Raw genomic sequence first — 24,049 nt, forward strand, 5'->3', positions numbered from 1 at the left:
TGTGGAGCTTTGGGTCACAGACTGCTTACACTGCAATATTCTGCAGTTTTATTTCCTTTTCTAATCTATGCTGAAGAGATTAACACCAACCGGAAGCCCTTGATTAAATGCAAGCACTGTTTTAAATCCTTTCAAACTGACAAATATTACAAATGGTAAAATATCTGCTGGAGAAGAAACAGAGAACAGGGGGAAGAGGCAAGAACTGTACAAGTGCTGCAGTAATTTCTTCATCCTACTCCCAGTCAGTGACTCACTCTCTGAGAGACCAGGGTTCACACCCTGATGAAAAGTACTCTTCCCTGCGTAAAGCAGCGGTGCCCTTTCCTTTCCTTTCCTTTCCACCACATCCATGAATAAGTCACATCATGCTGCATTATGAAACAGCCATGTGAGGCTGGAAGCCAAAAGCCTTACCATCACCCGGTATGATCCTGAGTGAGACTGTGTTCCCGGCTTCCTTGATCAGGTTGACGATGTCCGAGTGTGACTTGTTGGTGATGGAGCAGCAGTTAACAGCCAATATTCGGTCCCCTACTTTCAGCTTCCCGCAGCGGTCAGCTGGGCTACCCTCGATGATGCGTCCTATTTTGTGGGGCATGGCCACACAAGCATTTCCAGCTTTTGTGTCGACATATGTGTTTGTTTGCATGTATATTGCACAAGTCAGAGGTAGTGTGTGATGATGATTTGATTGGTTGTGTTGATTTTTTGCATTGATTTATATTTTTAAAAAAGGAATAGACAGAAAGAAAACAGGGAGAAAGAGATGAAAAGAAAAATTAATTATCCAGATCATCCATCCATCCATCCAGATCACCACATCCCAATTCACCCAAGTTGAGTGCTAATACCAAGTTAGCATACTGTATGGCAATCAGTAAACATGCAAAATAATACAGTACATGCCTCAGAAAGCGGGGGGAAATTTGCAGTTTGTCCAAAACCAAATTCATAGGCTAGGTGGGAAAATGGAAAATCTTCTTCTTCTGCCCCCATTCGTCTGACATATTAAGCAATAGGCTGTGAATCATATGCCAGTTGTCCGAGCCCACAGTGGCTGATGGTTGACAGCCTATCCATACACTGGCCAGAAGATCAAGATTCCACCTCCCTTCCGGGGATCACTGAGCACACAATTGTTACTGTAGTGTAAGATATTTGGAAAATTGAGCTGTGGGATCTTGATCAGTTCAGAAAATGATAAGGATTCCTTAAGAAGGTCACTCTGAGATGAGATATGCAGCCTGTAGTCCATATGACACTAATCATGTGGTCAATGCAAACACTGCAGGAAATACAAGCTGCATCTGAGTGACAGTGTTCAGTAGTGCACGTCTTGTTTGCACAGAAGCTTTGAACAGACCCTGGGGATCTCCAGTTCCTACCCTCCCACCATCTCACTCCCTTTATCTCTGCTCCTCCCTATGCACCCCCATCCATCCAGGATTTGCGCAACATCCATATTTATTACATCACTTTACAACCCTGTTAGCTACCCTGCCTGTGTCCTGATTGAAAGATGCACCTATATCTCATGACTCTATCTAAATAATGTGATGTCGGACATTAAATGATGTGGCGTGTACGCAGGATTTAATGCTCAATCTGCGAAGCACAACACCAGCCCCAGGTCATCGTAGGAGCAGATGAGAAGTGGTGTGGGCTTTGCTGAACTGGAAGAAAATGGTTTACATATCCATCATATATGGGAATCGGCTGAAACTGTTTTGTTCTTCCCAGGACTGACAAAAATCTGGTGCTAAGGGAAGAATCCTCAGAGCCATGTCCGTAATAAACATCCCTCTGTCATGTTTCAGCTCATGCCTCACATGGCTGGAATCCATTAGGAGAGAGAGAATACAGGATGCTACAACATGATTCCAGATCAGCATATGAAAGCACATGGTCTGGTCATCTTACCATCCCAAGAGGAATCGTGACAGAGCAGAACAGGAAAGCGCTGTGAGACAGCAGCAAAAACAGGAACCTCAAAAGACTACGAGACGTTTAAACAAGGTTGTTGACTAGCGCCATCATGGGTGTCTATAAATAACATATTAATTGTTGCTTTGCATTTTGCAGAGCACCACCACTAGCCCACGAGATCAATGAAGTGTTCAGTGAATGTGACTAACGTCTCATCCATTCTTGTGTTTTTCCTGTGACACACCACAGTACATTATCATAATGGCTAACTATGCAAGGGACCTTGGTGTGACATTGGTGCTGGTAATTCATCACCTGGAGGTTAATACCAAGTTTGTTCGAGGGGGACATCTATAATTCCTCATCAGTGCCCCAGCAACTTTAATACATGCACTTCTGCTGCTTTGCCTTGATACGTAAACGGTATAGACAGATATGGACTGTGCCAAGTGTACTTCAATTACATGCTGAATGAATTGGTGAGGGCAGCTGTGAGGCATGAATCTGTGATGATGGTGTTTGTGATAGAGCTCCAGCCAGGCTGATCCTGAGGGAGTGAGTGCTGCACGTCAAGAGATTTCTGTATCCCCAAGCTCATGATAGTAGATTTGTGACCTTGTTCTGGGGCATCAGCCGCACTCCTGTCAAACGCCACTTGCATGATATTCATAAAGTGGGGGAAACTCAATGAGCAGTAATCGTTAAAAATATTGTAATCCTGCCAAGAGATGGCATAAGTCATTTTACCCAGTGGTTCGTTTTCCTCTCTGAGTTCATGCGCCTTTTCTGGAGGTATACGTAGGAACTTTTTTTTCTTTTCTTTTCAGAAAAACTACCTCTGAAAGTATTAGAAAGTCTTAAACTTAATTTGCAAAAGTTAAGTTTGCCTGTAATAGGCAGTAATTTAATGAAAAATACTTTTTGTATCAGATGGAGGGATGACAGGAGACAGTGATGTATGTATAATGCCACTAAAAGTAGGATAGTTTCAAAAGTGAGGATGCTGTTCAGTCTTCCAGTCAGCACAATCAGACCTACGGCAAACACTGTCATTATAATGAGCAAGACTGGATTTAAGAAAGAATGTTAATGAATTCCATTCCCTGGTTGCGCTGGCTCAGGTTATATACCACTGGGAAGTACTGAAAAAATGTAATTTAATAAATAATTCTTGGCCATATTATTGTACTGGTCCTCCATGATACTTTTGTGCTTTGCACAGTATGGTCGTGAAACAGGCATTAACTTGCCTTTTGTGTGTAAATAAAAAGGTCTTAAAAAGTTGGCGAACCCTGCAGAAACCCTATCCAACTTGTGAAGTTTGAAGCCGATTTATCGTCAGTGCCATGTGGTAACCTTTGAAGAATGTTGCTTTGAGACCAAAGCATTGCTCTGTTTTGAAGTTATTTGTGCTGCTGCTCACATTCAGAGAGTAAATTAACCAAGAGAAAAATAATGATCTTCAGAAAAAACATTTGCAGTAACATGCACAAAGACAGATTACAAATGCCCAAATAATCAAACCGTTGAGTCAGATTAAAATCTAAATTGAACCATGTTGAAGTCGAACAGAGTTTGTAAACACGTTCAAAGTTCTCATGTCAAACAGAACAGAAGTCCCTGTCAATCTCAACTAGCTTCAGATCGGTCTGCCTCACTTACCAAAGGTGGTGCCGGCGTCAGGCCTGGAAACAGATGACACTATGACAAAACCGAAGCCCTCATTTTCTCCACGCTGGATCTCCACATCATACGGCTGCAAGGAGGCAGGCACCACTGCACTGCCGCTTCCACCTCCACCACCGCTGCCTATGCCGCTGGTGGATCCACTGCCCGAGCTCACGGTGTTGAGAGAGTTCTGGCTCCCCTGTGGGGTCCGCTTGCCCTCTGTCAGGCTGGGTGCCTGAGTGCTGCTGTGGTGGGAGGAGGCCGGTGATGGGGGAACGTCACCCTCCCCTTTTGACACTGGAGATGAGGAGGAGGATGAGAGGACACCGGTTAGACACACACTACTCACGCATTTCCTTAACTTCATGTTCAAGTATTCATGTCAGGAACCCTGGTGAGGTTTTCTGTGCACATAAGAACAAGCGCTGTATCTCTTTATATAGCCCGCATGAGACACGTGTGAAGTTTTATGTTAAACTCTCATCACCTCCGTATCCGGGGGTCTTGCGTCTGACAGTAAGGTTGACATGGCCCTGTTTGGCGGCCTGCTGCATCAGCTGCACCACCAGCTGGTGAGACTTGCCCACCACGGCCGTGCCGTCCACACAGATGAGCTCGTCACCCGACCGCAGGCGGCCATCCTCATCTGCTGCTCCATACTTCACTATATGCCCTATGTAGATCTGGAAAAGGCAAGCACACACAATGTATGACGTAACGGACTGCTGACTTTTTCATTGTCTTTCAACAGAGTGATGTGAATACATTAGCTTTATCATCCTGATACAGTACTGAGGCTGATTAGGAGTCATTAAAGTGCAGTAAATTAAACCACCAGCCAAGAGAGGGAGCGTAATGATTCACTGTGACTTATCTCCTCATGAGTTTGAATTAATCTGTTAAACACAGCAACGTTTCAGAGTCCTCTGTCACATTACTTCAAGATATTTGTGGTTGACATTCAGAGAAACCAAGAAGGCCGATGCAGCCTACTGGAGCCACGGAGAAGCTTGGGTGCTTTAGGTATTGTGTAGGAGTGTACACACAGCTCTGACAGAAACAAGTGCACAACTACCACCCAGTATTGTTGGCACAAACAAAAAGTACCAATTCCTGTGCGCTAGACCTGAAGCCTGTCATTTTATTTCCCTCTATTCCTCAGTATGTGCTTTCCACTCCCTCCTTTTAAGACAAATATATGGTGCACAACCAGAGGGATTGTGGGTAAGGCTTTTGTTTCTCTTAACAAGCTGTCTATATGATCCTCTGGAGAGCAACAGCTCCAGTTAGAGGCAGATTGATGTGTTAGGACTTTCTGCGACTGCGTTTAAAGGTTGACTAAACAGGCAGCAAGAGGAAAAGGACAGAGAGAATGAACCAACAAAACATTTACAGATCTGGTAGAATACTAAAAAAAAATGACAAAGCACTAAGATATTTAAATTTATTAGCGTGTATCTTTTAATTCATTAAATATCGTGATAAACTATTGATGGGATTCTTAGGTGGAGGGATACTTACGGGCTCTCCGGGCTCATTTCCTCCCAAAATACGGAAGCCGAAACCTGTGTCCTTCCGCCAAAGGAAAATGTCCTGTTCCTGGCAATCTGGCACTGAAATACAGAAGAGAAACAGTGAGAGGACTCCACTGAGATCAACCACCAAATCCACGAAAGGACCTGCAGGCACTGCTCAGCATAGACTGCTTTGCATCTATATGGGCTAGTCATTGAATCAACAAGTTGTCTCTTGCGCTGTCTAATTATCGCAAATCCATATCCACTTGTGTGATCAATAAAATGTTTGTTTTTCTATTGGCGTTAGAATGACAGCAGGTAGGATTAAGAGCTGCTCCTTCTCCTTCTTCATTCCTGACATGTTATGGAGATTGGCAGCTAAGCTGCAAACTATGACCTCCTCATACTTGCAGACCTGCAGTCTAAGAAGTTACTCAGTGGATTTCCCTATCATTAGCCCCCATTTATACCTGAGCCGATCTTACACACACACACATCTGTAGCCTCACTTTTGCACATTTTCCTCCTGCACACACACACACACACACACACACACAAATCCCTGCACATTTGCATCTTGCCATGGAGGGAACAGACTGTGGAGTAGGACATGGGCAATTTGGTGTCAGCTGTTCAGCCCACAGGGCCAGTCCGCACAGGATGCACAGGCCATTTCTTCTTGCACTGCCTGCTGTCTACACGGCTGCCACGCAGGGCCAGTAGTAAACCCATTAGCTTCAGCTCTGTGGTTCCCCTGATAACGTGCTTGGTGTGAATTAAACTATTGTGGCTAGACTTCTAATTAACCCTCCACTGACCCATGTCTAAAGAGAAGTGATCAAAGCGACCCAAACGAACAGGAGGAGGTATGACCATGTGCATCAGGAGGCAGGTAACACAAAACTCCCCGTTCAGTCACACCGTCCTGCCACTGAAATGGTGCCGTTCTGGTGCACTCTGCAGATGCATGGAATCACCTGCTCACAAATTCAAGAGTGCGCTCTCGTGTGTGGCAGCATGCACATGAATACTTATGAAAAATACAGGCAGAATCTAGGCCTCTTTGTCATTCGTTGTCTCCCTCTCTCTCTTTCTTGTTTCTTTGTGTCTCCCCTTCTTCCCCCGCAGACTCAAAAGGGGGCTGCAACTCCTTCAGGGGTTATCAAACAGATATACCAATCAGCCGCAGCTTAAAGCAGCCCTCTCCGGGCCCAGTTAATATTTAATCAGTAGTAGTCCTAGTTTCTACAGGCAGCCATGATTATCAACCAATGCTGCAACACATGGCATGTCCACGTTTGTCTGGCAACAACCACAATGTGCGACAAGCTAAGCTATGAGACCTGCCGTAGACGTCATCCCTTCACAATCACAAAGCAATCATTTACAACACAGATGTATTTCACAGCATATACAGACCCATTCTCCCTTTAAATATCACCGCCAGTACACGTGCAGGAACTCTGAAAGATGCAACTCAGCCAGAACAATTGAGTGAACCCATTATTTCTTGCTCTTCTTTCCCTTTCTCACAGACTCTTCTGTTAGAAACAGAAAAGAAGTGGTTTGACACCCTTACAGTGTTTGACCATGAATAATGTAAGAATAGGCCATGACTGCAAATGAAATTGGGGAGTCTCACAGAGGGGCTGCCTACTTTTTTTCTTGTGTTCCAGTTTTGAATTTTGGATGTTCTGTTTTTCCACTGATTAGACTGGGCATGAGACAAGCTGTTTGGCTGCTGATAATGTAAATGTGGTCAATTTTTAAACATGATTTAAAAGATGAAGTGCGCTCTGGATGTTGTGTAGAGATGTGTTTTTTGTATTTGCTGGTTCTTTTAAGCCAAGAGGAAAGCAAGAGCAGTGTATGAACGAGTGACACACACACACACACACACACACACACACAAATACCATCACTTCACTTATCAGCAAGCACTCATGTGTTTTCAAGGACTCTTTCCTCTTGCAGGCACCCTTTGTCACCAGGATCAGCTGTGACTACGTAAGCATACAGTTTTTTAGCATTTCATGACAGGAATGTTGCAGCGTTATTCTGCCTTGCCATTATGACATGTGAAGATGTCATAGGGGGCATCGCTGTTCTGTCTTTAAGCCAGCAGCAGAAGTCCTCTTTTACTGTCATCAGGTTAACAAAACATACCCACCAGCACCTACAAAGCAAAAGATAGTCTGCTCATAACACCTGTGAAATGGCAGATTGCGGTTTTTACACTTCGAGTATTGATGCTGGCTGCCGCTTCATACGTACTGACAAAGATCTTCTTATCTAAATCACGCTTCAAAATTTCTTTAAATCATTACATAAATGCCCACTTACAAAAATATATAGCCTCAGTGTAGGTAGGTCATTCCATAATAGCTTTTCTTAGCTTTTATCTTGACTCTAAGCCATCAGGTGTCTCTTGAGAGATAATCTCAGGCCATTTCCACCCTTATAGAAGATTAAAAGGTCTGTAATATCACAGGGAGCTAAACCTCGCTGACCATTTAAACTCTAAAGTCAGCAAAACTTTCAGATTCCTAAAATAAGCCAGAATTCTACTCACGTCGGCTCTCGTACATGCTCCTGGACTGCGCCCAAATCTTAAAGGGGTCTGGCTTCTTCTGGAGGGTGAGGGTGCCATCTGCAGGGTCCTGAGGGGGCAGGCCTGGCAGAGGCTGGGTGGGGGCAGCAGGAGTGGGAGCCACAGCCTCACTGGGCATGACAGAGGGTGGGTGGCTGGGAGAATCGGTGTGGGTGCTGCGATGGCTGCACACACTGTGTTGGGAGCTGCTCTGGCTGTCTTTCCTCTCTAACTGGTGCTGGGTGGACAGAAAACAGAGAGAGAGAGAAAAAGAGAGAGAGAAAGAGTTGCATATGTGTAAGGGACGGGGGTGGATATAAGCGGGAGATGGAAGTAGAGGGCGGAGAGAGGCAAAAAAAGTAAGAGTGGTAGGTGAGTCAGTGATAAGAGTGTGATATAGGGGAAAAGAGTTGAGTGAGAAAGGTGATGATGAAGGACAAAGAAAAAGAAAAAGCGTCCAAGGTCATCTTTTTGTTAGACATTGCAGTAGAACATCTCTCACTAAAAATGTCTAATGGAGTGTAAGGAGAAATGACTTGGTTTCCATGGCTGCAGGACAAAGACAAATGGAGGGAATTTTATTGAACAAAGATATTGCCTTTTATGAATCCTATGATTCTTTGTTGATTGCACAGGGTCCCACATTGGGAAACTCAAGGTCTCAATTAAAACAAGAATGTGTAAAAAAAAAAAAAAAGCCAAATTGTGACATCTCGCCAGCAGAGAGGAATCCTGGTGGGTAGGAGAGTCATGTGCATGTGATGTTTGCTGGGTTTTTTTGGTACACGGTTAACAAAACCTACTTAAAATTTAAAAAGATTTAACAGTGAGATAAAAAAAAAACAGGTAACAATTAAAATATTCAGCATTATTTTTGTCTATTTGGCTGCTGAATGTGGCTCAGCTTTCATCTGTAATAAAGTGATATCATCTGGCACAATGCTGTTGTAAATGCTGTTGTGATAACTTTGTCGATTTGGAAAATCATGTCTTTTTTGTGCCCCTGATAAGCTTTCAGTTACTGCACCTGTTATACAAGCCGGACTTCCTGAATCCCACCAATGAAGTCCCATGAACTGTTCTAATGCTGGGCTGTTTTGTAAAGATTGCGATGATTTTTGTATGCCCGTTCTTTTGCTGCAGCACCTTATGATTATCTTTGTATTCTGATTGTGCATCCAGTGAACGCACACATTACCACGTTATTATTTGCAGATGCACAACACAAAACAATTCATAGCTTTATGACAAATGAGCCTTAGTGAGAAAATGCAATTACTGACAGTGAAAATGCGCCAGAATGACAACTGAATCATTTTTTAAATCAGATATGAATAATAAATCAGTGCATGATGGTAGAGTCTAGAGTTACGGCACAGGGTCCCAGTCTCTCACCCATCATACTGTATGAGATGAACGGTCAAATATTCCAGTAATGCTTCTTAATGAGGACAACAGCCATGTGAAATTGACTTCTCATTTGATCACTGGAGACTTCCTTAATGGACAGAGACAGCGCTGTCTCTCTTGCATATGTGAGCTTACTGAGCATTTATTTAGACTCTGAACTGGAGGCAAAATGGTTGTTGTGGGATGACACGAAGTTGCATGCAGCATGACATTTCACTGACATAACACAGAGGGGGGAAAACTGGCTTTTCCTCACTGGAAAACTAATCTAAAGTGACAGTCAGCCAGTGCCACTATTGGTCCCACTCGACCCCCTTACAGCACCAACCCCTCCTCCAGCCGCCATGCTGCGTGACCTGAATAGGTAACATCCAAAGCCATGACTGATACCATTTCAAACTAATCCTGATTCTAACATCCAGCCAGCTGAGGGGAGGGCTTTTAATGTCAATCAACAGACACGGGACAAGGTCTTCTTCCTTTCAAGTGTTAAGAATGGAACCCAAAACTGACCTTGGATGAGCCTGTCCAGAGGAAACATCCTATTGCTACAGCTCGGTGGCTCTCAAGAGGTGAATTGGGGTGACAGTAATTTAAACCTGCAGTAGCATCTCTTCTGAGCTTGTATTGATTTTTTATCAGGTTGAGATAAGTCATAAAAACGAGGAGGCGCCTGCTCTTTAAACTCCTGAATAACTGCACTGTCCCTTAAGAAACCTTCACTCAGAGAGCTGGTCTTTCTCTTTCTACTGTCTTTTCTCTTCCTCTCTTGTCCATAACAGCTATGAGCCACATTGCAATCTGTTGCAATCTCTCCTCCAGCTTCCCCAATCTCCCTCTGCTTTGTTTCCATCTCACTCTGTTGTCATTGCCCTTTTATCCCTCTCTGTTAGCCCCAGTGTGTCCTCTGTATCTGTGGGCTGTCATAGTGATTCACTCTTGTGGGACAAACATCTACAAACTGGTCTTCCGCTCCCTCATTCACCTTCTTTTTTTCTCATCTTTGCTTTATGCCTCGCTCACATCTTCCCTTAGCTGTGGCTGTCTGCCCTCCCCAACAGCTGGTCACTGTTTCAGCGTTCTGCCTAGTCTATGCATAATCAGTCAACAGGATGGCAGCGTGGCAGGAGTGGAGGGATGAGATAAACGGAGGGGATACAAAGCAAAGAGCAATGACAACACAGAGACAAGAAAGGCAAGAAGAGGAAGAAAACAATGAAAGTCAAAGTGGCAGACCGAGAAAGATGCGAAGAGCAATGACGGAGGCAAGATAAAATAAAATGTTATGAAGCTCCGGTTGCAGAGTTATTGTTCTTTAAATAGCACTACTTTCACTCAGTAGAGCTAACATGCACACACACAAAAGAGCTGAAGATCATAGTACTCACCACCAGCTTTGGACTCCTCTTGGCTGGCACCACTCCTGCAAAACATCGGCAGAGAGACAGAGAGAGCATTAATGACCTGCTGTGCTCTTTCCTTGTCCCCTCTGATCAAAAACTCCCCGGGACAAAAGAATGGACCCTGGTTCCTGCTGCAGAGCAGAGCACAACTGACCCAGCTCTCTCTCCTCCTCCTCCTCCTCCTCCTCCTCCTCTCTGTTGCTTTCTCTCTCTCAGCGCACACTGCGCTAGGCTGCTCGCTAATCCAAGTGATCTCCTCCCCCTTGTGCTGTATCCTACTATACTCGGTGCTCTCACTCGTGCTATTAGAACAGGATCATCTGACCTATCTGCATTAGATAAGCTGACTTATGCTGCAGCAGTCCTGTTCTGTTGGTCCGAGCTACAGGTCCCCCCCTCTCCAACAGTTTGCTTGCCAGCAGTCTCCAACACCAGCTCTCCATCAGAATCTCAACTATTACCCACTGAGAAGGAACTCAGCAGCTTGAGCATCATATCAAAGGAAAGCCTGAGCTTCTGCATTACTATACACATCTTCTGAGTAACTAACTACAGAGCTGTCTCCTCTCCACTCCACTCCCTCTTCTTTGCTCAAGGCTTACATTGCCAGGCTGATCTTTTTTATTTCTTGCCCACCCCCTCTCGCCTTTCCTTCCATTCACCACGACTAGTCGCCCCCCTCTCTGTCTCTGTCTCTCTCTCTCTCTCTCTTATTCCAGCTAACATACTGTAGAGAGTAACCAAGAAGATCAATCTCATTTGTGCTAATGAAATATTAATACATGGAGCCAGTTGTCAGGGGAGACGATTCACAGCATACCAGTGTAGGGAATAATCTGCGTTCCCACTTTAACCGCTTTATTTTCATCACTCATCACAACCCACAATTCATTCATCATGCAGTTTCCTTTATCTTGAACATATTAACGCGAACTGATTTTGATTCCAGTTGATTGTTTACCCAACACTTTGAATGCATACATTGCTTTCCAGGAAAACCCATTTCTCTCCCAGAAGCTCCTTTTCCTGCCACTCACTATACAGCACACTATATTCATATTCAGACAAAAATAGACAAATGAATGCATGAACAACATGAGGCAGGACTGGGACAAAGATTTGCTGTTGCCAAGGCAATCAAATAGTTCTGTGTACAGTGGCAGCATTCTACTTTGTTAAATATGAGGAGCGAGCAGCAGCAGCAGCACATTTACATTAATGCCAGACCTTTGATCCATTTCAGCATCATCCTCCTTCAGTTCTGCGATAGAGACAGATAAAAACATATTCTTCCTTCAACATTTTATACAAAGCCTGCACAGAGAAAAACCTGCTGATAGTATGAATAGAACCTTCCATCGACATTAAGACATGCAAGCATCCATCTTAGCCTTTTTCTGCTGCATTGGCAAAAAATCATTAAATGTTAAAACTCTCTGTTGCTGCAAAGCCCTTCTCTCTACACGATTCATAATTTATCCTCCCTGTTTTCCCTCCTTCTCAGTCTCTCCTTCTTCCTCCCTCAGTTTATGGGGTGCCAGCTACTGGAGCAAGTGGAGCATCTTTGCTGCTGAGTGTGTGTGTTTATCTGACCCCGGAAGGACACACATCAGCAGGTCAGATGTCAATAATAAGTGTTTCCCATTACAGCAGCAGGTTGTATGACCCAGAAGCCCTAAATTACACAGTGTCTGAGGTCAATAAAAACCTTTCACTTTGAAACAACCTCTGAAAATCTTCAAAGTGGCGACAAGGTCGACATAATTAGCATCAAGCATACATAAATTGAATTTAACGATGGCCATATGGTTAATAAATTTGAACATGGAACTGAAGGGGAATAAGGATTCAAGGAACTGATGAAGTTTGACCACAACTTAACATTCACCTGCTGTGTCAGCTAGAACAGCTGACTTACATGCTGCATGGTGTGAACGCATCTGCAGTCTTTATATCTCCTTAACACTTTCTCTGGCATTGTGATGCTCATGTATACATGCAACTCAGAGTTGATTGAATCTAGCTGAATGCAACATTTATGAGCAGTTGAGGCTCGGGTAAGGAAATATAGGAATCGCATGTTCCTGCACACACGCAACTGTGTGTGGAAGCATCCATGAATTCATGCATGCCATACCGATGTAATATCAGCATAAGCAGGTATGCAAGAAGAAGGTGAAGCATTTCCTTATGCACAGCACGCAGACATGGACAAGTATGCAGGCACGCACAGACACACGTAGCACTTACATTATGCATTGAAGTCATAATCCCGATATTTTTTACCCTGCTGTAAAAAATGCTCTGCTCCACTCGGTACAACAGAACGCTGCTCCTTTTAAAAGACTCTAAATTGATCACAGAGGATGCATCACTCTCTTAAAAGGCCTGATTTTATTATTACAGAGGAACCTTCTGCCAGAATGACTGAGAATGTGTCCATTATCATTCAAATAAGAGGGGAGATAAATAAACTGGAAGTGAAAGTGAGCGCTGTCAGTTGTTTGGTGACCTAAACTGGCTGTAAGCATTAGTGTGGAGGAGGATGCTTTGCTTCCTTTGCTTCTTTACAACAACAACAACCAGCAGAATTACAAAGAAATGTGCTAATGAGGAAATTACTGAACAACACTAAAGGCGGGAGAGCACATTATCAATCTGCAATATGATCATTAGTATTTTTGCTCAATAGCTTGTATAATTTGTGTGTGCTGGTGATAAAGGAGTGGGTCAGACATTTGCTTATCCAGATTAGACTTTTTTAAAAATGCCATCTGTCAGATTTGTCAACACTATCAAAATACATACACATAGAGACAGAATTCTGAGAACTCACAATTTTCACCGCGGAGCAGCTTTAACATTTCAGTACAGACATACTTGTGTAGTTACAAATGTGTGTAAGTGTGTGGGGGGAAGAGTCATTTTTTTTTTCATCCTGAAGCAACAGCTCTGGAAAAACTCAAGCTTTTCAAACTGAATATGCAGCGCGACGAGTGGCCAGTAATTCAGTATGCTGTTGAAGCTGTGGCCTTGGTGGATCTATGCAGAGCCCACACAGAGTGAGTGAATGGTCCTTCCTCCAGGTTTTCTATATACATTGTCAGAGGGTGTACGACATGAGTAATGCTCTCTTTTGTTGAGTCAAATGTGTAAACATTTGTCCTTGTTCTACTTATAAGATTGTCCTATTATCCAGTAGTTCTCTCTTTTCATCGGCTTTAAATTACATTGTCTTGCTCTTCCTCATCATCTCTGACTGCTATATTTCATTTCTCTTCCTTTATTTCTTCTACATTTTATATCCTTTCTCTCTGTCCTTTCATTTTCTCTCTTCCTTCTCTTTGTCTCTCAGGGGACAGGAGCACCGTGCACGATTGTCATGGCAACAACGATGGGAAGACAAGATGGAGGAGTAATAGTTGTCCTGGCCTCTTTTACAGGGTAAGATCCTGTCTGTGAGAACACCAGATGTTGCCTTTAAAATTTTACTGATTGATAAAAATTTCCAAGACTAAAAAAGCTTAAAGTAATAATATATATTTTAACAGGTACACTATATAGACGAGAGTATCCAGACATACCTATTTTAGGGGGCTGTTTTTCCAAGGCTTGGGCTCACTTCCAGTGAAGGGAAATCTTAATGCTTCAGCATGCAAAGACATTTTGGACAATGCTATGCTTCAACTTTGTGTCTATAGTTTGGAGAAGGCCCTTTTCTATTCCAGCATGACTGAGCCCCAAGTCCATAAAGACACGTTTGGATGAGTTTGGTGTGAAAGACCCTGACTGGCCCACACAGAGCCCTGACCTCAACCCCATCCAACACCGTTGGGATGAAATGGAACACAGATTGTGAACCAGGACTGTGTCTGATCTCACAAATGCCCTACTGCATGAATGGGCAAAAATTCCCACAGAAACACAGAAAATCTTGTGGAAAGCCTTCCCAGAAGAGTGGAAGCTGTTAAAGGTGCTAAACTGTCTATAAATTTAGAATGCAAGGCTTAAATTTTGTCAGGTTCAGTTTTATTTTTAATATTTTCATAATGCTGCTTATTTCTAATTTTAACTGAATATTTTGCATTAATGTAATTAATGTGACACAAGTCAGACTACATAATATCATACATGCAGTTAGAATATTACAGCTGCTGCTGTTTGAAAGAAAACAACTTCTGTAGAAAATCACTGTGTGATGTTTTTTATTTGACCTTGTGCTTTGTGCCCTCTCTTAAAAACTGACTGCTGACTCAGAGTCAGGCAGCGCAGATTGATGAGTCACAGATGAACAGATTAAGGCTTCTTCTTCTCTATCAGAAGTCCACCTTGTTCTTCTTCCTCCTCCTCCTCCTCCTCCTATACTTCTCTAAACCAATCCCCTCATATATGCTCCCTTTGCTGAACTTCCAGAGCTGTTCAGCAAATCTCACACTCTCTCCTCTAATCCTCCTCCTCCACTTTCTCAAAACATGATCCCTGGTCCTATTTCTCATCCTCTACTCTCTCCTCTTATCTGCCTTACCTCGCTCCTCTTAGCTCCCATAATTGTTGTTTGTGAATGATTATGCGCTAGCTGCTAGTGATCACTTGAAAGGTCACCGCATCACTCTCAGACAGAGAGCTGAGCACGTATCTCAGACCCATGAACCTTTGTTGTAGAGCACAGCTGCAGCTGATGATTATTTTCAGTGCTGATTAATCTACAGTGTTTATTTTGGATTCATCAAGTAAGGTGTTTAGTCAAGAAAAAGTCAAAGAATAGTGAAAAATGACCATCAGAATTTTCCAGACTGCAAGGTGACCTCTTCATATTGCTTGTTTTGTGCAGTCAACAGACCGAACATATTAAATTTACACAGATATTAAAAAGGGGGGAAAAAAAGCAAATCCCCACATTTGTAATACCAAACACTCCCTAGTGAGCGCGTGGCCGTCTTGCCTGATAAATGACTTGAAAATTGTTGTTGATTTATTTCCTCTCAGTCGACTAAAGGTGCCATTGCTTTGAGAGACCACAAAGATCGAGGGAGCTTGTCACGATGTGCGAGGTGACTCTGATAAAATCTGGGTCACAATCTGTGTCAGAATGTACACAATCTTTATGGCTTGAAGGTTCAGCTTTGCAATGTTTTCCTCTCTGCCAGAGTCTCACAACCTTGTATTGGATTGCGTATGTGTGGCCAAGCATGTGCTTTTCCCACTGAACATTTATGAAATGTAGTGCCAGCTAGGGTATTCTCATTTTCTGATTTGCAGATGTGACTCACAGCAGCAGTCTCATTGTGAGAATTCTGGTTCAAAAATTGTGACACTGTCAGAACTTTGTTATGGGTTGTCTTTGGTCATTACACTCTTTATCGTGTTTCTCTCATGATTGCCACCTCAGACAGCCCAGATCAGCTTAAAATTTCAGCAAACTTATCAATCCCCTTGTATCAGCCTCCTTTCCTCTTTTGCATCTGTATTCTTTAGACCAGATGTGTATCTAAGGGCTGCATGGCAAACCTTGAATCACCAGAAGCTTGCATGGAACACTTGTTTGGACTTGTACTCTTCTTTACCTATTCTAAAGCCCACGATTCGAATTTTAAGTAACATACAGCACTACATCTAAAAATGAAGATAACCCCCTTACACCCCCACACACATACACCCTGACTGCATATGTGTTCAGTTTCTGTCCCTCGTCACCTGGCCACTCACCTGAGACCATAATAATGACAGGCTGCTGTCAGAGCTAACAGAGATGATCCACGCCCCAGTAGCTGCCTGTAGCCTCCTTCCCACTTATCCTCTCATTTATTTCCTCTCTGTCTCGCTCTTGTTCATATCCCTCCATGCTCTGATAGCAGGAATACTGTCATCTCTCAAGACACACTCGCACAGGCCCATAATGATGCTGACATTTAACACAATATAACAGCATCATTCCACCAGCAGTGCACAAGGTCAACTCATTAGAGGGCATAATTGATGTGGGGTGCATATCCCAACATGCTACTAATAGAGATCTGGGTCAGCCAGCATGGACAGCAATTTAACAACAATAAGGGCTGGGCACGAATGAGGGACCTCGAATGTCATTCAGTGTCAACACGGATACTTTACACTCTGGCAAACAATTTGTTTTGTTTTGTCATGTCAGTGAGAAATACATTCATCTCTGGGTCATTCCAGGCCAAAAGTGTAGGAAATGGCTCAGTATGCCAGTGAATAAGTTGAGAATTCAAAGAAAGTGACACCGGCTGTATAAAGTCCACATTAATAACATAGGATTAAATGAGCAAACAATTTTCTAATGCACATTAATGACGCATTCAGTCATTTAGGCTCCATCTTCTCACGCAATCATTTCAAGTACAGTATTTCTTAAAAAACCTCACGTCCTTCGCAACACACAATTAGCTTACAGGCAACCTAAGATGATAGCAAAAGTGAAGACTGACAAAGCCTCTAAGGTCCAATACAGGAGTATCCATATTCATAGCACATACCAGTCCCTGAACTATGTGGTTCTCCTCCCCTCCGCTCTCATTCATCCATCTCGCCTCTTTACCCAGCCTCCCACTCCTTCCCACACTCATCTGCTCATCGACTGCCATGTAACTCTGCCCATCGTCTCTCTGCCTATCCTCGTTTCATCCCATCCAGTCCAAGCATTTTCAACCCACCGCCCACTCTCTTCATCACTTTTCTGTCCTGCTTTCTCATTATGCCACTCTTTCCATGCCAGCTATTCAAGCTGTTGTCTGTTCAGCAGACAACAGTGCATTCTTTTGTGTAGTTAATCACACATCCTTTCAAGTCAAAACTTCAGTTCATGCATCTGTTTATCCACCCCTGCTGACAAATATTTAACACAAAGGTGTAATACATACCTCTTTGCACCAGCATGGTGACCTCACTGCCTCTGGGACATTTGCTCAGCAAGTCCACCACCTGATTGTGACTCATATTCTGAACATTCCTCTTATTGACCTCCATCAGAATATCCCCCTCTTTTAGGCCACGGCAGCGTGGATAGTCCACTATCTGTTTCACCCTTTGCCCTCCTCCTGTCAAGCTGTCGGCGATGGTGAAGCCGAATCCCTTGTCGCCCTTCTCCATGTGGATGGTGATCAGCTCGGGCTGGGTGGCTATGGACGACGCCAGGGTGACCACATCAGTGGAGTAACCGTGCGAGCCATTAGACGCCACCTCAGCCGAGGGGCTGTGCGGCCGCGGCTCCCTCATGCCGTTAATGGGTCCGGACTGATTGGAAGGCAAGTCAAATGTCTCCTGTCCATTGACAATGATAGGCTCCTTGTCCAAGATTGCCACTGAGGTCACCAGGCTTGTGTTGGGGTCATCTGGGTCAAAGGGCAGAGGGTAGCCTCGGCATAAGGCCAGGTCCACCATGGAACCGATGGGGATGGATTGGAAGATCTTCACCACCTGAGCGTGGGTGTAGCCCAGCACAATGGTGTCATTCACACTGACTATCACATCACCTGCACCAAGGAAAATTATACTGTTAGCAGTGCTATAATTTACACAATGAACAGCTGTTCACTGGGGTTTGAAGTTACTATATCAAATCAGATCATTGTTTTTAAACGCTGTTGGTGTTTTTATCCTCCAGATGTGTAAATGTCATTATTCAATAACTAAATGAAGCAAGAGCACGACAGGGCCTGTAATAGCCAGTTAATAGGGGTGTACTGTTCCTCAGACCTAGTGTATACTGGAGTATAATCCAACCCAGCCCCACAACCCTGACACATGACTCGATCCCAATACCCCCACCCAACACTAAGCAGTAAAAAGAGAAAAGAAGAAAATGGATGGATGTAGTGGATGTGATTACTGTGTGTGCTGCTGAATGAAAACAGTGCCCCCCTGTGGGTGGTGGTTGTTTACTGCACCTGTCTCCATCTTGCCATCCACAGCAGCAGGACCGTCCAGCACCAGGCTTTTGATCTGTAGAAACTCATCTGGCTCATCACCTCCAACCACAGTGAAGCCAAAGCCACGGCGACTCTTCTTCAGCTTCGTGTTGATGAAGGTTCCTTTCAGCTCTGCTGGGTTTCTCGTGAAGAAAGGCTTCCCTCCTGCAGAGCACCAGAGAAACAACTCTCACCCTCGTGTTTACATTCAACATTGAGATACAGTGGTAATTCTTTTGTCTCAGATTAGTATCATACTTTGTAGACTGCGTTCTTATAAGTGGACAAATCTGCAAACTGAGACAGGAAGGTTCAGACTTAACAAAAACTGATTCCTCAAACAGAAAAGTGTTGTTTGCTGATTTACGTTTGGCTCCTGCTGGGACGGGAGGTAGAGTTGGTGGGACCTGTGGGTCCCTGTAGGTCTCTAGGTGGTTTGGAGCGTAGTTTGCTAACGGAGCCGCTGCTGAGGAGTGCTCCTCTATCCACTCTGCACAGACACAATCACACAAACACAATAATTGACACACACTCAACACAAAGTTGTATTTACATGCTGTACACATGTACACATATAAACACTTAACAGCAGGACACGTATAGACACACAGAGCTTTAAGCACATATTGTAGTCTACATACTTTTTACACTTCAGCTGTAATTAGCTCTTCATTTACATCAGCTTCTACTAGTGTTAATTTTTTTAATGTAAGTGAGGTCATGTAAACAATCTCAGCAGTGATTATGCTGCAAAAATAAGAGAAATTATTAGCAAAATAGTTAAAATGTTATGACATTGCAGGGTAAAGCAGGGTTTTTCAAAGATGTCACTCCAGAAGCCTGTGTCTGTGTGTCCAGTGATTTTCAACACAGAACATCAGTATATTAGATAGGATAGGTAAGTGTCAGGACAATCTGAGCCTCAGTGCTGTCAAAACACGCTGACAAGGCAATATGAAAAAGTTCATATTGAATGAATATGATGAATATGATCATTTCTAACCTTATTCTTACTGTCTTATGCCTAATTTGGAAGCTTTTTCCTGGAAGTGTGACACTGCTATGGATTCAATGAGTTAACTGTGACTATAATCTCATTTTCTAGCCCATATTTAACTAGTTGTTAACTTTTTTTCTTTTTTCTTTTCTGTGATTTCTAAGCAGATTTATTTATGTTTATTTGTGACGGACATCATGGATAATGATATCCTGTGGAAGTAACACTGAATCTAAATTGGAAGTAACACTGAATCTAAAGTGGAAGCAACACTGAATCTAAAAAAAAAAGTGTAACATGTCAGTGTGTGATGCAAATTGTGGCAACAGGCCACCGAGAGATTTAATGTCCTTTAACTGCCTCCTTGAGCTGTCTGACACACTCCAGCTCCTGATTGTACTGATGGACGAGGCCTAAACTACGATAACTAATTCCCAGTTTTTTTCAGAGGTGCTTGTCCCTTTCACCTCACATCACTCTGACCACGTCCCCCCTTTAACTTTTCTGTATCTCAGGAATGCACAACAGTTTGAAAATCACTGGATCAAAGTAAAAATCTTTTCCTTGCCTTTTCATGAGAGAGCAAATCAAATGATCAAATACAAAATGGTATACGGCATTTATGATTTAAAATCACATAAATTAAAAACCTAAACACCAAAGACAACACCAGGGCTTGGGCCAGCTCTACTTTAGTGACATTTAGTGTCAATGAGAATCAAAATTACTATTTAGTGAAAATGTTTGCTTCTATCACGTCTTGACAAAAGCAGCTGTAGTCACAGAGAATAGAAGTCTGGCCCAAACCTGGGAGAACACTGGACAAACTAGAAAGACATGACACTCACAGACATGAAGAAAGAAAGAAATGGTGCCGTGCCAGGGCAGGAAACGAACCTCGAATATACCGCTCACCTTCTGGAGGCTGCGGCTGCTGCTGCTGCTCCAGGATTTTCCGACGCCGCGCCTCCACCACTGGGTTCTCATACTGCGTCTTCCTGTTTATATGACTGAGGCAGACAGACAGAAAGATGAAATAAGATAACACAGGCAAAGGTTGATGAGAAAAAATACACTTATAGTATATTAATGTTCCACCAAATGAGCTCTTATCAATGTGAAGCCTCAGATTCACTGTGGAAAGACATGTAAGAGGGTCTTTCACTGGAGAAACTGTTTTTCTCTGTGAGGCGATGTGTCAATAAGGTGATTAACTTACTCTACATAGTACACCCCGTACACTGGGTCCTCTATCCTTTCCCATCCCGGAGGCAGCTCTGAAATACAGAAGGCACACAACATTAAACACAGAATAATAACACTTTAACCTCAGTCACTGGCAGAGCAGAGTGAGGCAGTGTGGTCATTTTTGTACAATTACAGTAGATATGGTATTCAGAAGTGTAGTGGATTACATTCCTTTATTTATCCAACATCTCTGATTATGGCAATACAGGGCACAGATTACTTATACTGTTTTCCACACAGTTAGTTGTTCTATTTATAAGCAGGATTTGTCAGGGCTTTCGGTCTCTATGGCATGGCATTTTGCTGTTTTGAATTCTTCCATAAATACCAAAATGGGACCAAATGCTAAGAAAAACTACATAACTTAAGCCATGAACTTCTGTACAACAGGATGAATTAGGGCCGTTTTTATTTGATTCTGAAAACAACTTTGTTGTTGTTGTTGTTGGTCATGGGGGGCCCAGACAAGCAGTAGAAAAATAAATAAATAAATAAAGATTTAAAAATAAGTATTACGTTATATATTATATTACTATATGTAGTAGTACATCATTATATTTCTTAAATTCTAGCTGCCAATAACTCACAACACTGTGAAATGCTCCTTTGCAACATGTCTGTTTTATTGGATCACTCTCCCGCTGCCTACAACCCCTTTTATTATGCTCATTATGTCTAAACATCTCACAAACACTATGTGAAAACAAAGACACCACACAGCTTCAAAAAGCCTTCATCAGAATTAGAATCAGCACACAAGTGGCCTGCAAATTTGAAAAATCAAGAGCTACCATCTGCATTTGTCTACATGGAATTCTGCAACCAACTATTACCATAATATTCTGCTCAACTTTGCCTTACTACACACTCATTCACACACCCATGCACATTGGACATACACCTAACCACTCTCTATGGAACCGGGCAGATAGATGAGGCCTATTAAACTGACACATTCCCATTAAGATGTTGGCATCTCAGTTCTCTTCCTCACTGTATTTGATTTCAGACAAAGATATTACCTCCTTGTGTTACTGTGGGCCTCTCAAAGTCCAGTAAACACTTTTATAAGAGACTGGATTTCACAATCAATAATCACAGACTGTCTGCATCTGAGCAGCCAGCAATAATAAAAGGCTAACTGCCAGACATCCAAGGCCTTGTTTGAGACTGAGCTCTCGTTCCATTACAGGATTGTTTGCGCTACCTGCCAGTGAAGTGAGAACCAGCAGCTGAGCCATTTGCCAGTCTCTGAAGCAACTCCAAATTCATACATAAATTAACATCCACAACATTCTCAGCTAAAACCTCAGCATAACACAGTCCAGATGTGTTTTTGTGTATCTGAGAGCAAAACCCCTGAAACTCATGCTAGGTGAGGAGTAAGAATATGAAATGTTGAAGGCAAGTTGAATTGTTCCGTCGTCTGGTTTGTTTCCTTCCAGCCACAAGGCAAGTTGAATGATCCAAAAATCCACAAAGGCACAACCTTTGGATATGGATATTGAAGGCAGAATTATGATCAAAGAACATGTAGCTAAACCACAGATCAAAATATATCAATGTAATACATGCAAAAGACCAAAACCATTAGTTAGAGGACATATGGAGAGTAGGGCAAGAAGTGCAATAAAACCAACTTCCCAAGACATCCAAGTCATATCACAAGACATGGACGCAGACTGCCTGTGGAGAACAGGGTTTGCCATATTTTCTTTTTTTCTAACGGCAATATCAACATTGCTCGGCACACACTGATTTTCAATTTGTGTACTGGTCAGGTTTACATCAGATGGATTTATTTACAACTCTACATATAAACCATCTCAGTTCTACAAGAATGTGAGGAAAATCCATTATTCTTTAAAGGCATGCTATGTAGGATTTCCCTAAGACAATATTTACACTCATATGTAAAAATAACAACAATCATCTCTTGTGACCTACTAGGAGCACGTGACAGTGTATTTATCTGCAGATACCCTGCCCTCTGCCTGGATTTTCTTATTTTCTTAGTATTTTGCTGTGCTTGGGACGTTAACCTTTTGGCAGTGAATGCATAGTACCCAGCCAACAACAGGGAGCAGGGCGTGAGGTCTGGATTATGGATAAAAAAAAAAATCATAGCAACCAGGTTACGTCTCTTGCTTGACGGGGGGGCAGTGCTGAGCTACACAAACACAAGCAGAGCAGAGAGGCAAACAGCAGACAAGTTGAAGCATTCACATAAAATCTGGCAACGCAGCAACATCCAGCAGGGTTGTGCAGAGGTGTTGGCTTGTTTATTTGTGCTTTAGAACATAACCGCTGTGAAACAGTCAGAAAATAATGTTTTATTTCTCTGATTCACGGCGTTGCTCATTTTAACACAGCTCCCTCTCTGCATTCACTTTAGTTCGCTTGACCACCGCTGCTTTTACTTTCAACCAGCTGGGTGGGAGGAGTCATTTTTGAATGGTGTGTTTTCAGACAGCAACCAACAAATCCAGTATACACTGATTGCAGCCATTTACAGATCTCACTGTGTGTATTCTTGGAGCCTAAAAATGGATGCTAAATCCACTGATAAATCCATTTTTTTTTTCTGATGTTGTGAAACCTGCCTTGGTTACATTAGCATATATTCTCCTCTTGTTCAGATATTGCTATTACAGCACATTAACACCACCAACATTTGATGTGCACCACTGCTCTCTGCAGCTGTCACAATCATATCATGTCACCTCCCTGTTTGTAGCATGCAGAGCGCAAGCTGGAGGAGCACGAAATACAAATATTGCAACGTTACTGCACAGCTCCAGTCATTTTGAAAAGCTCCTGTAATTCCTAGATGGCAGGTTTTATCCTGCCTCAAGAATCCCTCCACCACAGCCTGCTGACAGAATTTAAGAGGCTTGAATTTCATACAATGTGAAGAGAAGAATTATTACCACATTTATGACCAGTTTTCAAAGATGGTTAATTAAAAAAAAAAAAACACCTTACCTAGGTCACTCTCCAGTTCCTCCGTATGTATCCCTTCTTCTCCAAGTTGAAAGCAGAATGAAACAGAGAAAACAAAATAAAGAATGGAAAAGGAGATGGATAGCAGAGGAAAAGGTGTGACGGGGATGAAGGAATCAAGATCAAATAAAGAATGAGGTGACAGTCCAGAGAAAGGCAAACAGGGAAACACCTTAGTTTCAAAATTGATATTAACAGGACAAAATTGAGCGAGTGCAGCATGCCACTTTACATTTCACCACTTGATGGTGCAATTTAGCAATGTGTGTTCTGAATTCTGAACCACTCATCTGAAATTTGAAATTGATCAAATATTTTTGTGTGAATTTGACATCTTTTATGTGACAATAGGTGTG

At 42.8% G+C, this 24,049-nt stretch overlaps 1 protein-coding gene across 9 annotated transcripts in view; it reads right to left on the reverse strand.

Moving 5' to 3' along the window:
• LOC124062837 (membrane-associated guanylate kinase, WW and PDZ domain-containing protein 1-like) overlaps nucleotides 1-24,049 on the reverse strand; it is an 84,160-nt gene that overhangs the window by 7,495 nt on the left and 52,616 nt on the right. For 3 of the 9 annotated variants that reach the window (XM_046395843.1, XM_046395847.1, XM_046395850.1), the window contains 12 exons: nucleotides 23,676-23,714; nucleotides 20,662-20,719; nucleotides 20,340-20,452; nucleotides 18,813-18,935; nucleotides 18,425-18,610; nucleotides 17,399-18,010; nucleotides 10,503-10,537; nucleotides 7,687-7,942; nucleotides 5,119-5,210; nucleotides 4,085-4,280; nucleotides 3,592-3,894; nucleotides 418-621 (listed from right to left, as the gene is read on the reverse strand). In XM_046395843.1, coding sequence (XP_046251799.1) covers nucleotides 418-621; nucleotides 3,592-3,894; nucleotides 4,085-4,280; nucleotides 5,119-5,210; nucleotides 7,687-7,942; nucleotides 10,503-10,537; nucleotides 17,399-18,010; nucleotides 18,425-18,610; nucleotides 18,813-18,935; nucleotides 20,340-20,452; nucleotides 20,662-20,719; nucleotides 23,676-23,714 — 2,217 coding nt within the window. The remainder of the gene's footprint in view (nucleotides 1-417; nucleotides 622-3,591; nucleotides 3,895-4,084; nucleotides 4,281-5,118; nucleotides 5,211-7,686; nucleotides 7,943-10,502; nucleotides 10,538-17,398; nucleotides 18,011-18,424; nucleotides 18,611-18,812; nucleotides 18,936-20,339; nucleotides 20,453-20,661; nucleotides 20,720-23,675; nucleotides 23,715-24,049) is intronic. The other 6 variants (XM_046395844.1, XM_046395848.1, XM_046395846.1 and 3 more) reach the window with 5 other exon arrangements.

This window comes from Scatophagus argus, chromosome 8 (genome assembly GCF_020382885.2).
Source record: "Scatophagus argus isolate fScaArg1 chromosome 8, fScaArg1.pri, whole genome shotgun sequence".
In the NCBI taxonomy this organism is placed as follows: domain Eukaryota; kingdom Metazoa; phylum Chordata; class Actinopteri; family Scatophagidae; genus Scatophagus; species Scatophagus argus.